At 40.9% G+C, this 16,209-nt stretch overlaps 1 protein-coding gene across 1 annotated transcript; it reads right to left on the bottom strand.

Moving 5' to 3' along the window:
• Window positions 1-200: 200 nt before the first annotated feature.
• On the bottom strand, window positions 201-15,290 carry LOC146665038 (disintegrin and metalloproteinase domain-containing protein 10-like). Its single transcript, XM_085412453.1, has 16 exons — window positions 15,118-15,290; window positions 12,956-13,106; window positions 10,887-11,005; window positions 10,566-10,724; window positions 9,933-10,033; window positions 8,650-8,790; window positions 7,564-7,656; window positions 7,297-7,480; window positions 6,676-6,839; window positions 6,383-6,566; window positions 4,700-4,850; window positions 4,416-4,599; window positions 4,200-4,308; window positions 3,858-4,078; window positions 3,628-3,754; window positions 201-866 (listed from the first exon to the last, which is right to left on the bottom strand). The coding sequence occupies exons 1-16, from the start codon at window positions 15,182-15,184 to the stop codon at window positions 667-669; spliced, it is 2,355 nt and encodes a 784-aa protein (XP_085268579.1). The 5' UTR covers window positions 15,185-15,290; the 3' UTR covers window positions 201-666.
• Window positions 15,291-16,209: the final 919 nt, after the last annotated feature.

Consider the following 16,209-nt stretch of genomic DNA (forward strand, 5'->3'; position numbering starts at 1 on the left):
GAAAACAAAAAAAAAAAATGAAGAATTACACATTTACAGTAGAAGAAATAGTTTGTTTTCACTTATGATACACTAAATATTTACAATCACATGCAGAAGACCGTCTGCACGAGAGACCGGAGCCTGTGTCTTTTGCCGTTTGACATGTGTGAAATCACAAAAGTGCCGCAAATCCCCACTGAGTGTCTCTCATTCCTGGCTAAGATGACAAAAACAAAAGAACGGAAAAAAAAAAAAAAAAAAAAAAAAAAAAAGAGAGTTCACCAGCAGCTACGAGCCTGTCACTCAAGAAGATGTTGCAGATGAAGAAAAAAGAAAAACAAAACAAACCACAGAATGAACTAAAGCTACAAATGATTCCTTAACTCCTTGGCACTCCTTAAAGAAAAAAAAAAGAAAAAACGATGGGGGAAAAAAATTTGCTAGATCGCACTGCAGTGGAAATGGCTGATGGTCAAGTCCCCTCCACAAAGAGCCAATCGAGTTGCTGAATAGCGTTTTCTCTTTTTCGCGTGTCTTGTTTTGTCTGTAGTTGGAGGATATGATGATGACTAACAACCATGTCAGGCGTTTCTTTGGATGGAGTGACGCTTTTGTTTCCCTCTGTAGGCACAAGGAGGAGCCAAGGCATTGGGGGGGGAGCAGGGGGGAGCTGGGTGCAGGGTCTCAGCGTCTCATCTGGCCCATCTGATAGTTCTCTCTGGGCTGACGGTGGTGCCTCTGGGGCTGTGCCTGGCGCTGAGGCTGCCTTTGTGCCTGCCGCTGGCCGCCGTGGCCCCCGTGTCCGCTGTGGCCGTGCGGGTGCTGGGACTGATGCTGCACCTGAGAGCTAGCATGCTGCTGCGCTCGTCGTCTTTTCAAAGTCCCTGTCAGAGGAAAGAGAGTTAACTTAGGCTCAAGAAAGACGAGTATCGTCCTAGATTTGTTTTGTTCAGCTGCAGCACTTGTTCCTAAGCTGGTGGTCTTGCAGTGTGATGAAGGATGACGTGTTTATCTCACATCTGTCATCTCTCATGTAGGGAAACTCAAAAAAAATCACAAAGTATCAGCAGCTGTTCTTTCACAGCGGACAAAGAGTGACCCCTGCAAGTGAACAGGCCTACCTTGCATCGCATTCATCTTACAGGGTGATGTCATTTATGACCCCGCGGTACTGAAGGAATTTATTAAATCAGACCCCAATGTGAGGTTTATGCCATGGCTGTACTAAATTAGCAGCATTAGTAATTACCTAATTAGTTTTCTCATGTTTCTGTAATGTTAAACTTGACCAATTTCTGACTTCTTAGAAAAGTCCAAGTTCAGATATAAAAACGTTCAGTGAATTCAGTCATTTTTATTTTGAAGGAGATTTCAGATTCAGATTAACTTTATTATTCCCCCAAAAAGGGTAATTTGTTCGCAGCTTACTCACACAACCACTTATCACCAACACTGTTGCATGTCAACGCAGCGATCGACAACAATGAGGTCCAAAAATAAAAATGTATAACAACGTCTTTTGCCTTCTTTATCACCTGATTTTCCCAGAGTGAGCACAAATCTGACCCCAGTGATTTTGGAGGTGTTAACATTATGACTGAGAGAGTTTCCATCCTTAACAGGCAAAATACTGAACCAGCAGATAAAAGAAGATGTTAAAAGACTTTCAATAAACAAACAATAAAAGTTACACAAAAATAAACCTGTTCTCGTACGGCGTCCTGCAGCTGTCGGCGTACGTAATAAAAAGAAGGGGTGACAGAGCACAGCCCCGAGATCAACGGGAGCTTGACACAATCCTACTGGATATTTGTCCATTAACGAGGACCTGTTGGACTCTTTCAGTGAGAAAGTTTAAAATCAGCATCAGGAGCTAATCTAAAAGTTTAAAAAGAGTCTCATTAAAAGCAGAGGAGAAATCAGCAAACACAAATCTTGCGTGAGGTGCTTATAGACTGTGTTTAACATAAAGTTTGACAGATTATTTTTTGAATATTTGTGCTTTTTTGTATTTATGACAGGTGGTCCAATAAAAGTGTTAAACAATGTTTATTAGAGCCTGACTGAAAATACTATAGAAAGAGTACAAAAATGGCAAAAACCAACATAAACGTCCTATATATGTGTAAGATACAAGCAATCAAAGTGTTTGATGTTTGCATTTTTCCTCTGTAGGCTTCAACCCTGAATCCGCACCTGGTAATCAAAGGTTTGAAAACCCTTGTTCTTAACAATCAAGTAAAGACATTGTCCAAAGTTGGTCTTTCTCACATGTAGGACACAGCAGGAGATACGGAGGCAGAACACCCACACACACTCTCTCTGTTAGCTCATACCGACAGACTTATGATTTATTTTATTTACTGTCAGCGGTTAGCTTTGCTGTCCAAGACTTCAAGAAACCACCTGCCACTAATTGTAGCTGCAGCAGAAAGAAGCTAATTGTAAACAAGCTAGAGGGACCGATCTGTGGTCCTTTGATCTAGAAAAATAAACGGTTGCACGTAGGCTGGAAGATCAGCACTCAAGTGGAGCCGAGCAAAACCCCATTCTGACTGCAGACGTCAACAACTTTAGGAAAGTTGGGCTGCTAATGTTATCAACGTGTAGCGTGTGTGTACAACATGCCAAAAAACAGCAACTTGCAAAAATACTCTTAACAAAGAAAATGTCATTAAACTGCTCTTAAATACATGCAAACATTTTGTACTGATGTTACATCACCTTACCCATTACACTCTGCTTAATTTGAATATGCCTTTTAGAATATTCAACTACACTTTCTTCTTCTCTCACATTTAAACAAGTAGATCAGTTGCCATGACCACCCTTAGGCGCAACAGCACAGGATGCAGTGAGAAAACCAAAGTCATGTAGAGAAACTCTAAGAGTAAGTAATCATAACACTGCTCTCATTCACAGGTATGGCTGCAAGGTTAACAAGGCACACAGTACAGTGGATTTAATGTGATGCTTTTTAGCCTGTGTGAACATTCAAAGCTCAATCTGAGTTTAATCTGGATCAAGTTTAGGAGCTCAGATCAAATCTGTAAGTGTTCTCAGGAAACTGTTCTCACAGCACTGCCCATATAAATTGTTAATAAGCCCGTAAATGATAACATGAACTGCATGATTAATTTTACTTTACAGCCTGATAATAAATAGGTTTTTACAAATATATCTGTATTTTTATTCATTTGTGTCCCTGTAGTGTAGTGGTTTACACACTCTTTTAGCAAGCAAAAGCTCCCCAGTTTGATCGCGGGAGGAGACACAGCGAGGGCATCCGACGTAAAAATCTGCCAAATCAAACATGCGGAGCTACCCGCTGTGACAACCCGTTGTGAAAAAGGCAGGAGCTAAAAGTAGCTTTCATATTTACTGTAATCAGAGTGTCCTCGTAAAAGAGAGCTTTCTCTCGGTGGTTTGACCTGCCTGAATAAAAATGATATTTAACCCTCTCCCCCACCCCCAAAAAACACTGAATGTCACATTCAAATTTAAAGGAGGTTTGAAAGCAAACTGCAGACATGTGACTTAAAACATCTGGGTGGTCAGGTAAGTTATCTAAAAATATTTCATGAAAATGCGTAACAGCTAAACGCTCTTATTAGACGAGGTCTCTTTTTAGTCTTCTGGACTCACCTGGAAGTGGTTTGGGTGGTGGAAGTTTGGGGTTGCTGCTGGGAGTATGCACACTACAGATCTTAATGAAACCAGCCATAAGCAAGATGAGGGCGATACCCATCAAGAGCACTGCCCACCAGTAAGCCTGGGATGAAAATGAAGCTCAAATCAAGCTCAATCAAATACAGAATAGAAAAAGACCCCCCACATACTAACTAATCATTCACAATCAAGATGTCGACACGTACCACAATCCACTCGGCGATGTTCTCATACAGCTCAGGGTTAAAGATGGCCTTCTTTAGTCTGGCAAGTGGCCCATCTGCGTCCACCAGTCGGCACTTCATGAACACATCGCAGTAGCCCTTAAAGTCATTGCAAGGCGAGCCAGCTGGCAACGTGGTGACTTTTTTATTGAAGAAACGAGCCAGGCGCTCTGATCCTGTGCTGCTGCATGTGCTGGGATTTGCTGTGCAGAGAGACAAATCCAGTTTAAAAAAAAAAAGAAAAAAAAAAGACAAAACTCACCCGTATATTTATAAAAGAAAGAGCCTGCTTGTAAAAGGTGTGAGAAAGGGTAAATGACTCACTTTTCTCCATGCAGCACACGTGGCAAAGCTCGGTCTCATCCTTGCCATCTTGGCTGGCACAGGTACACGCCTCGAGCCCGTACTTCTCACAGATGGAGCCGGAGCAGCCCTGCGGAGGAGGAGCACGAGGACAGGCGAGATCAGACACTTGCTAGTATGAGTACAGTGTTGCTATGACAACCAGTTCTTCAAGGTGTGATTTCTTCAGCCACTCACCCCGTTGAGGCAGACTTGAGTCTCTCCGTGGCAGGCGGTGAAGTTGGCCTTGGGCTCCGACGTGGGGCACTGGGCGCTGTCGCCCTTACATACGCCATGGTGAGCGCACTCCGACTCCTCTCGGCACTTGTCACCGCGAGCCTTGTAAATGCATTCGCTTGTACAACAAGGACCCTGGCTGGGACTTTTTGGGGAAGAGAAAAGCGCCGAGTTAAGACTCAAAACATGAGAACACCCTCTTTAAGAGATATTAAAATAACTGAAAAATAAAAATCGCCCTCTACCTGCAGACTGTATGGTCCTTTAATGTGCACTTCTTGTTGTCAGGCTGGTTGGCATCATGGCAGCACTTGTCCTTGCACTGATCGCTGTAGCCACAATCGCACTGCTCACCAGGCTCCACCATACCATTACCACAGATGGGCTGGCCAGACTCTGTTTTGAGAAAAAAAAAAAAAAAAGTGTTGAGCCCTTTGCGGAGCAAGCTCAAAGTTTAAATTAGACATTTATTAAATAATATCAGGGTTTTTATGAATTACAGACTTTTTGATGCTCTGTAGAAGAAAACCGCCTTCTCCTAGTCAGGTGTGACAATGAAAAATTGTCCCCCAGTTTTTTTCTACATTTACACATTGAGATTTTTGATTGTTTTAAGGTTTTTACACCAGACGAATAATAATCGTACGAACATTTTGTGCTTTAAAAATATTTTTGGACTCGCCCATTCCTAATGCACCCTTACACAGGATTGTGCAACTTGCTGGACAAATTTGCTGGATTTATTTTTCCGGATCAGACCTCTGCATTTGGCAACAAGTGTAATTGCAGCACAAAATGTGCACCGCTACTGAGTATACAATGATAATATAATAGTAAAATAATACTATTTTATCTTAGACACACAACTAGATGCTGCTCCGGGTCAATCGATCAGATGTGGTCCCAACTCTGCCAACAAGAGTTCAAACTGCCCGACTGACGGTATGTAGGAAAATGGTTGTGATGCAGCTTCAACTCGTGGGTCAAACCATGAAATTCTTCCTGCTGCTGTCTTCTCCTGAGAACTGGATGAACTCAGATTCTTCCTTTTCACATTTACAAACATCAGGACCAACTCGTCATTGCTTGATCATCACTTGATGTCGACTCCATGTTTTGACTCCCATAGTGTGTTTTTTGAGGAGACATTTTTTTGTGTGCAAAATTTTAACAAAATAAAAGTTTGCTTCTTAAAAATTTTAAATTTCATGGGGGGTTTTTTTCTGCAAAGTGCTTTTTGTGTAAAGGCCTGAACCATTACAAAAATGCACAAAAATTTCCTTCACTGTGTACACAAATCATGCTGACGGTAGTGGACCCTCATCCCCCAAAGGCTCATTCTGAGCGTGCATGCACACCAAACCCTTGAATGCTGCTCTGGAGAGAATGAGTTGCTGGGGCAAAAAAAGAAAAAGAAAAATAGAAAAGGACCCTTCAAAGAGCCAAAAGCATAAACCCAAAAAAACGTCGGTTTGTGGGTGGGTGTATTAAGGCAGTGTCTGAAAAGCTAAAGCATTTTTCAGTCATATCAGTGCAGCCAAGATGCACATCACTTTGAACAGCTTGTGCAAAACAAGAAGATTTTTTAGACACGCCAATCACATGGTGAATTAATCGAGTGACTTCTGAAGCATCGGTTTGCTGTTCTACTGACTCAAAAGTGTGAAACTGGCAAGAAAAAAAAAAGACAAAGAAAAAAGATGACAAGGTTTACTTCCACAGTCTGCCAAATACTGTACAAAAATACCATGGACTAATGCCAAGCTGGCTTTTCTAAGCTGATACTAGCCAATAACTTCTCAGGATGCCTGAATTCTTTCACTAATTAAGAGTTTGCGGTAAAAATATTCCACACCATCAGAAGAACCCTAACCCGGATCACGAGTTAAGATCGAGGCCCTAGATCCAACAGAAACAGTAAAACGTACCGACGAAGCAGTTGTTCCTCTTTTTTTCCAGCACCTGGCTGATGTTGCGAATGCTGCAGAGGGAGAACTTGTTGTTGTTAAGCTTGTCTCCAGATGTAGCCCTTGCATACATGATATAATTGCCCTTCTCCTTCTTGTCTTGGCTTTTGGATTCCCCTGGTGTGCACTCAGATCCAGAGTCATGCTGGCAGCGAGGAAGAAGAAAGAAAATCAAAGATTAAAAGCAAAAAAAAAGGGACAAAGAGTACAGGCATCATAAATTCCTTCTCACCGTGCATAAATGCGGCACTCACCGGGGAGCCAAAGTTGTGGCCTACTTCGTGTGCAAAAGTGATATGGGAGACTTTCGGAGGTACGTGGGAGGCGTAGTTCTGTACAGTGATTATACCAGTGTTGAGAGACTTCTTTTTTCCGTCTGAGTACAGCTTGCTTTTTTCACAGATGCCTCCAGAGCTCCCTGAGAAGGAAAGGCACAATTTGCAACAAACTAAATACGGAAAGATTTCGCTCAATGAAGAGAGTGAATGTGATTAATTTAACACCAGCTATTAAAATAAGTGACAGGAGGCCTTATTTAAAAACATACTTCATCATCATGTTTACAGTACATGCTGAAGACAAATTTTGTTTGTCATTACTGAGAGAAGATGCCCATTTTACTGCAGCAAATTTGCAATTTAACTGCAGTGCTTTCAATTAAAAACTCAAATCAACCCCAGCGTAGAGTTAAAACAGACTGCAACAAATATCTGCCGACAGTTTTAAAGAAAAATATGTTCCTGCTTGATGAGCTTCAGTCTACATTTGCGAGGACAAATTCCTGCTAAGGAATGTGAAAAAAATGATGTTTTTGTACCTTTCTGTAAAAACAAGACACAGACTGCTTGCTTATCACAAGAATAAGATTTGCATACCTGAGGGCGCTCCCACCCAGGCCAAACCCAGCACCCCATCGTCAAAATCTCTGTCAGTGAAAACATAAGCCAAGCAGTAGTCGTCGTGGTTCTGCTCCGAGTTCAGCTCCAAAAACTTCTCCACACCAATGTTGGCAAAGCGGAATGGGTTGGACTTGTCCCTCTCATCATTGGTGGTGTTGATCTGCGAAGACAGGAGACAACTGGTTCACAGGAAAGACTGAACAGACCTAAAATGCAAAAGCGGCCGATCTGCAAAAGACTCACCCGGATCCGTTTCACCATGAAACTGATGTTACGAATGCCCATGAAGTCTGTGCCTTGATAAATGGCATCAATGGCCTTCACATGACTGGAGATCTGAAGGAAGTACGAGGTATTCATACTTTTAATAGCTGACATTTCACTCAAGTACGCCGTATGTGATGGTACAAGTACTAACAAGAGCTGCTTGTACGTAGCTCTATTGCTAACAACAACAGCTAACAGAATACATTATTCAACTGGCTATATGTGGTTTTCGCATTAAAAAAAAAATAAAAAAATCAGTGTTTATGCCAGGCGTGGCACTGACCTAGGACATTACCCATGCGGTGGCTTGTCAAATGGCACTGTACGACAACACTGACATTAAACTGACGTCACATCTGCCGTCGCAAGTAGCCATTCCTGCAACTCTTTATTTTTGTAACCTGACGCATTGCCACCGGGTTGAAGAGGCAAGTTTACGATCGTGTAGGTTTATACCACCGTTTTAATGACATATCAATACAGAATCTCTGACAGTCACAGATCGATGAGAGGGAGATGGTACAAGAATAAACTTTCTGATAATAAACAAACCTAAAAGAACAGCACTATATCAGCACTGATGTGGAGGTATTGTCTGACACCTGCGACACCTATCGTTCAGGAGAATACCGCGCACATAAAAGGATCATGTAATCAAGGTTATACTGGGGGCTTTAAGCTGGTGGAAAAACTGAAGTGGCAACGTGTAAACTATAAAGGGAGTAGACCGAATAATAAGCTACTGCTGGCAATAATATCTTCCTATTGCTGCTAGCCTCCTGTATACTAAGTTAGCTTAGCATACAGATTAGGAAAAATGGAAAACAGCCTCACTCTCATTAGTTGAGCGCAGTAGTTAATGGGTAGTGCTTGAGTGGTGCTAATGTCTTAGTATAACTCTCCCCAGAAAATGATAATAGATTTGCCAAAATATGACAATTCCTACACCGTAACGCAACTCCATAGAAATTGTACTTTGTGGACAATTTCTCTTATCAATATATTCCTAGGCTTTAGAAAGTATTAAGAGTAGTATATACCAAGTCACTTCCTGTGCGTTACCTGCGCTATGACAGCTTCTCTACTCTTGTAATACTTGAAGAAGAGGTGGTCGGTCTGAATAAAAAGCTGACATGTGTTTTTCTCAGCCTGGGCCATCCTCTTCTTCCTCAGCAGCTGGGTGTCCAGATCAGTGTGGACTTCCTGGTGTGAGTGAGACGGAAGAGGCAGAGCAGGAAACACACAGTTAAATAAAACATATTTAAAAGATTTTTCCAACAAAAACGGTAAAAAGAGTAAATAAATAATGTCCGGTATTTTTAGGCTGTGGTTCTTCAGCTGCAGTATGTTCATGAAGCTCTATTCTGCAGAGGAATATGTGCTTTCTATGTCACATACAGGGTGGAGGGAAAAGGCTGACCACTGCCACTGATGGACACCTATCTCAGTTTTAAGGTGTTCAGTACTTTTCGGTCACAGAGTTTTGCAGTGACATGTCACACCAAGTGAGTCAGAAGTAACCGATAAATCAAACTAATGCTTTTTGTTAATGTGGTTTAAATTGAACACAGACATATTTTATTACTGCCTACTATCTCTGATTGGATTGGAGCTAAGAGGCACAGCTTGAGATAAAGTGTTACATTTTATTGTCAGGTACCAAATTGAACATTATGTCGTCCTGTTTGAGTCCATCACTTGAATGTGATAATAATACACGTGAGGCTTAGATGCTGCTTTCCATATTTCTGAATCCAAAAGGATGTCTAAATCTGAAGTTTAGTGTCGCAAACGCGACGCTAAACTTGATCTGTGAAGATATGATGAAATGTCTAACTGTGCCCATCTTGCAGTGATAAAGAATCTTTCCCCAAAATTTCCTGGATTGAGATCTGAACTGACTCCAAGAATGATTCATTTCTGCAATGTGGGCCAAGCCTGAAATCTGGAAAATCTTTCATGCAGTTAAATCTTTAACTTTTTGAGTAATCCTGCTCCCACTCCTCTACAACGGTAACAAATGAACGGGTGAACTTTTATACAGATGATCGTCTGGCCAAACTAAACCGTGTCGTAATACAATTTATGGAAATCTGTGAAATAACAATCATATGCAAAACTATATAAAAAAAAATTACATATTAATAATAAAGTGACAAATCTTAACTGTGACTATACTGGTTTAACACTTACATGGTTATAACTTACAACATAGAACCAGGCACAGAGACTTTAAAAAGACATCTCTAGGTATCTTTGACCCTGACTAAGTAGTACCATAAAATATCCTCAAAGATCTTCACTAAACCCTGTCAGGGTTTATTGTAGTGTGTGGTGAAGTTAACCTTAGGGGGCTGCTCCACGGCAGAGGTTTGGTATTTCTTCATCTTTTCAAACACAGAGCTATCGGCACAGCCTCCCTCTGGGCCATACTTGTGCGGGTAGTCTGTATGAGAGAGACAGACACAACACTGTTAGGATTATGGGAGACAATGTTAGCTACTTAACCCCGTGAGTCACTATTTCAGGCGCTATTCACGATCAGCTAATGGAAGTACTTACACGTCACTTGAGCCTAGCTTTGCTGTGTGAGTTACTTTCCTGTCGCTCTCATTAGTGATTCCTCTCACAATTATGTTTAATTTGCCCCTCAGCCACACGCTATGTGTACACAGATGATGTGAAATTATGATTTGCAAGTGTAGTGAAGTGTACTTGGTGCTCACTATTAGTATCAACATTGCAAAGCCTGCTGAAATGAGCCAGTACCCAAGAGCAAGATTGTGTTACTCAGCTAATGAACACCCCAGGTGTCTGCGCTCCCCAGGGGGGCCTATCACACCAGTCTGCCTCCATCAGCTCGGCAGCACTAACCTCGCACTTTCCAGTCACACACGCACATATCTAAACACACACTCGATGATCACGGGATAATAGCCTGTCAAAGTATTTGCGTGGCTAAAGGTGCAGGGACTCACGTATGTCATCTTCATGGTAGATGACAGAGTGGAAGGGCACGTCTTTGTCCTCAAGGTATCTCTCCGCAGGCTCCACGTAGTAAGTGCCATGGTAGCTCTGAATAAAACCCTCAAATTTACCATCCACAATGGAGCCATGAGTCAATGTGCCTTTCTCGCCTGGGAGTCCAAATCGTACAATTATAAGCATCAGAAGATTGACACAGAAGAGGGTGCATTTGCATTTGAGAAAAACAAAGCCAACAGTTATTTTAAAAATCCCCTAGAGCAGCAGTACTGTAGTGACACATTTAAACAACTGTGAAAAATTTATAGTCTTACCAAAGATTTCTCCAGTGTAGATGTGAGAGGTATCATATGGAATCTCTTCACCTGAAACATCTACCTTCAAATCTGGGGAAAACAAGGTGGTATCTCTCTTCATTCGTAAATTAAAGTGCCTGAAATCAAAGAGATAAAAAAGAAGGCCTTCAGATTCAGGAGAGGAGCTGCAGTTGGCCTTAAGTAGTGGAAGTAAGCAACATTTACCCAGCCTTCTCTAAAAATGAACCTGCAAATTAAAAGGGGGGGTGGGGTCGAAGCAAGAGCGTTCACAGAGAAAAACAAAATTAAAAAACCCACCAAATACGCCGTTTTCTGCTGCAGATGCAAAACTGTAGCATTTAAATTTGTAAGAGACCAAACAGAAAATTTGAAATTAGGGCATCTAGCAACAGTGCTGTGTTTTTTTGTAGTTCAAACATATGGAGAGGGAAAAAAACATGTTACAGTAAACCTCGGATTTCATGGAACACCTACACAGTGCTCTTATTGTACGCTCGCATTGTGTGAAAGTTGCTGTTCTCTAGGTCCGTGAACAGACGAAACACAAAGCCTTTGTAAAATTTAGATCTGAAGCCTAATATAATAGCAAACAATACATCCTGCAATGTGCACAATGCCTAGTGAATCATTAGGCATTTGTAGGAATCTCAGGGGAAAACTCTGCGGTACATTAACATGTTTATTGACTGTTTCAGATACATAGAGAACTCTGCAAAGGTTTTAGGCTCTCTGGATGTTATCCACTGCTCAATCCTATTAAGGAGGCATGTGAGAGGTCCAAAATCTTTATTCTGTAGGATGGCAATGGGCCCAAAAAACCCCAACAAGAGTCAAAGTCCGCTCTTTGGCGACAAGAACAAGGAGTCTTGCAACAGATGGTAAAGCTCCCACACTGTGATCACAACATCAACGTGGACTCAGTCTGGGATTCCATGAGAAAATAACACAGAGAGCCATAATTTACAGAAAAATAGGGCAATTCTCAAAGTTGTGTGAAGGAAACTACTGCCCCAGCACTTTGAACTAAAAACCTAAGAACTGGTGGCGTTTTAGAGGCAAACCTTATACTGCATATGAATCTAAAAGCATCCTCACTGTACTATTAGTGGCTGTTAGTGTAAAGCACAAGACATTTTGTTCAAATGTCAAAAAGGAAAGCCAGGTGGTGTGCTGCAAATTAAACAGAAGAATCAGGAGTTCTCTCTCTAGCTTTGTCGTAAATTCAAAAGGAAAAGAATATGATGCGGGGTTTTTTTTTTTTTTTAAAGGAAGAGACATCTTCCTTCGGAGTTCGCCTTGCTCTTATGATACGCTTCCCTATTAAGCTGCATCTGAGTTTAGAAACAGCAGGCCCTGTTACAGGAAGGGCAACAAACTGCCTTTGCCAAGATCCCAGCCAGATGGTCGTGACTTTGTCATGGATGCTTTTTCACAACACCACCTCCTCGAAATATTAGATAAAGAACCATGACAAGGACGATTAGTATCAACCCATATACGATATTTGGAGGGGTTTCCACTCAGGCAGCATGAAACACCACATACATCACAGAGCTAACGAACACAGACAAATACATGCACAGTTTCACTTTAACTGCAGGGAATAAGAACACCTGGACAACAGCAATTATTTTGAGCTCAGGTTTGTGTCTTTAAATAGCCCATTTCTATCCCACCAACACAGTTAGTTTAAGCAATTAAACAAACATTAGAGTAGTTGCCGGTTAATTCAACCAATCAAGGAATACTGAAGCTCCAGGGGAGAGCAGAAAACCCACACAGAAAATAATTGTGATCATTAAAAATCCATCCTGAACACTGACCTAACATGATGCACCAGCGTATGTTTTTGATTTTGTAAAACAACTTTCAATAAAATTGCAAATCCCCCAACACAGAAGACCTCCAACTTTAATCATAAACAGCACAAGTACACGGGACGGTGTTTGCAAATGAATAAACAGACAAATGAATAAAGATACATGAAGAGAAAGGGGAAAAAAAGAAAAACAGATGCAGACAGACTTTACCTTTGGATAATATCTAGGAAAAGAAAGTGCACGAACCTTCCATGGGCATGAAAATCTAAATGCAGGTACTTGTCTTCATGAGAGAGTGCCCTCTTGGCCCTCTGATGCTTGCTGTGCACAAGCTCTGTGTCATAGGACAGGCCTTCATAGTGGCGGATGTACTTGTTCAGGGGATTTCTATAGTGTCCTGTGTGAAAAGAACGAAGGAACATCTGTTAAAGAAAGGTATGCGTGCATGTTTGTTTTTCCCCCCCCCCTCAAATATATACATACAGCAGCAATTGAAAAAAGAAAAAACACGTTCCCTACTCATTAGAAACTGGGATGCGATTCTAGTTGGTAACACAAACTATTCCTAACAGAAAGACTCAAAAGAATATGTACAAAAGCTACATTTGTAAACAACTGACGCACTGCTCATGTTAGGGTGGTTTAGATGCCCGTAAGGCGGATAATCTGGACAATATTTGACAGGCAGGATTACAATACAGGAAACAGACAGCAAATCAGTATGTTCTGGGTTTTAACTAAAATCGATTTAAGCCAAATGAATGGCAGCCTTAGACTAACTCTCAACGACAGCCCACAGCGTCACCGCTTAATTATTTCGTCACCAGAAGGCTGGGTAGTGGGCTTGAAAGAAAGCAATTCTTAACCGTCTCCACACATTTTGCCCACTGTTTCACACTGAAACAAAAATGGGTTTTTCTAGATTGATTTTGTTTATGGCATCTATTCCCCCAATGAATGTTGGCATGTTTTCCACATACATATACACCACTTTCCTCAGTGTAAGGTCAGATCGCTGCTCCATATAAAAAAAAAGAGAGAGAAGCTTTTTTAGTAAACAGAGTCCATGTAATTAGGCTTCTCTGGCAGGTAATTATGCCTGACTAGTGAGCCATAAATTACAGGATTCTGTGCAACATTATAACAAAGATGGATAAGTAGACCAGGCTTCAGCTACTTCCCTTTTCATGTGCGGTATGAAATATTTAGGTGGTAACATTAAATTTTTCATTGAGGTGACTATGAGAAGTGAAGGCCATGACTATATCTCTGAAATAAATTAATTTCTAAAGACTTACAAAACATAAAGAAAATGTGAGGAGCCAAGATTGATACACTTCAAAAACACTAATCAAAGAGAAACATTAAATATAGGAAAATATAAGACAAGTTGGACTTAATTTATCTTAAAAGTTGGGAAAACTGCTGTGTTACAGTAGCCAAAAACAACATAGGTCAAAAAATAATAATAATGAATCAGAATCAGAAAGTAAAAATTAGAAAAAAGAAATCAAGCGGAAATCCAGGTATGTGAATGAATAGCTTGAGTACATTGTAATAAATAAAAAGAAGTATTGTGGTGTTAGGCATGAAGGATTTCCTGTAGTTTAGACTAGATTAGATTAATAAAAGAAGCATTGCAAGCAAAAACCACTGTGTAATTGTATATGTATCGGTGTATATGACTCCTATATTTAGCTGAGAACATTAGGATTTAAAAGCACAGCATCGGCATATAGCAGATAGTGGTAGGATAGCAGAAGTGCATTACACGTCAATACTGCATTTTACACAGAGCAATTTGGCACCCACACGCACATAGACACACACAAAAACTATTTTTTATTAAAATACTGACTGCAGGTTGATTTGACTTAAAACACCACTGACAGGGAGCAAAACTGCAGACAAAATTATGCCAGCAAAATGCGAAAACTTGTGTCTTTTACACTGAACACAGGTTATTTTCGGGGCTAAACTGTTGTTGTTGTTTTTTTAATAATGACAGAACAATTAGCGGCTAAAGTGGCAGCTAGCTCAGAGCTAACGCTGCTTTAACAGTCGGCATCTCCATCTTCTCATAACAATGGCTGTCGGCGCCGCTCGCACGGTAACAACAAAACCCTCACCCAAAAGCTGGCGATAAAAAACGGTGACAACACACGGACGTAACTCCCCAATGTCCGTTTATTTCAATCGACTGCGCGAATCCGAGTCCGCTTTTAAGCTATGTGTGATTTGTCGCCTTGAAGTAATACGGCAAAAAGGGTGCAGTCCTCTTCATAACAAGCAGGCCCTGCTGATCCCTTCTGTAGCTAGCAGGCTATCGGGATTTCTGCTCCTCTCCGCTCGCTGCTTCATGGATTCAACACAACTCGATTTGCTCCGACAGAAACCGCCTCACTCACCTTGGGTGTAGTTTAGCAAGTACACGAAGAGGAAAACTTTAAGGAGAAGGGTATGTGACAAATCCATTGTTAGAGCATTGATGCCGTTTTCACTTTATTGTCCTACTTAGATAGGCGCAGACGCCCTGTGTGTTTATTGCAGCTTCCTCACATCGCCTCCTCTCCCTCTCTCCAGCGCCGTGACGTCAGACGCAGGATAGCCTGGCATCCCTTCCCCCAGAAGCGTCCATGATCCACCAGGCCTGCATACATTACAACACTCAGTGTGCCTCGGATCTAGTGTCATACGTATCCCTCTCTGTCTGCATGTGTGTAATATATAAATATATGCACACATCAATAAACATGAAAATTCTACAGTTTTTCTCAGCATAACTACTTAACTGCTCAATTATTTCAGCTACGGGGCTTTTAGTACATTTGCAGATGATTTTACATTAATATTACATAAACATTCACTGTTGAAGCCACTTTATGCAAAACTGTGAAACACCCCCAAGTATCAACCTCCCACTGTGAATGATACTGCTACTTGAGTTTTTTTTTTTTTTTTTAAATGTCCACCAAGCAGGTTGTGATTGGCTGGTCTGCCAGAGAGCGATATTGGATACTTTGTGTCAAAGCAGTGACGTATGCCTCTGATTTATGACAGAAGAAGTAATTAAAGGTAATGGCAATCACAATGTTTCTGAATATTATAAATTATGATATATTTAATAACTCGTTAATAATGAATAATCACATTGTTTAACACATTTTCACACACAAAACAGTTTTTGTCATAAAGTAAATGTTTTGGCTTAAAATGATAACAGCGCACCATTATGAATTATTATTCCATCATTTTAATTTCTTTCTCAAACATCCTATTCATCATCCTATTCCATCGCCATATTTTCATGATCATATTTTTTTGGTCAGAATATTATTGATTATTATCGAGTTATGAAATATCATAAAAAGTATTACTGGTTTGACACTTGGTACCTAATATCATCTCTATTGCTTCTTAGGATAGCTCAAAAAGTTGATTCTGTTCATCTGGGCATAGAAACGTTTCGTCACTCATCCAAGTGACTTCTTCTGTCTCGG

Source organism: Rhamphochromis longiceps, linkage group LG7 (assembly GCF_057381845.1).
Source record: "Rhamphochromis longiceps isolate RC_006_pf linkage group LG7, R_longiceps_female_GT1.1, whole genome shotgun sequence".
In the NCBI taxonomy this organism is placed as follows: Eukaryota; Metazoa; Chordata; class Actinopteri; order Cichliformes; family Cichlidae; genus Rhamphochromis; species Rhamphochromis longiceps.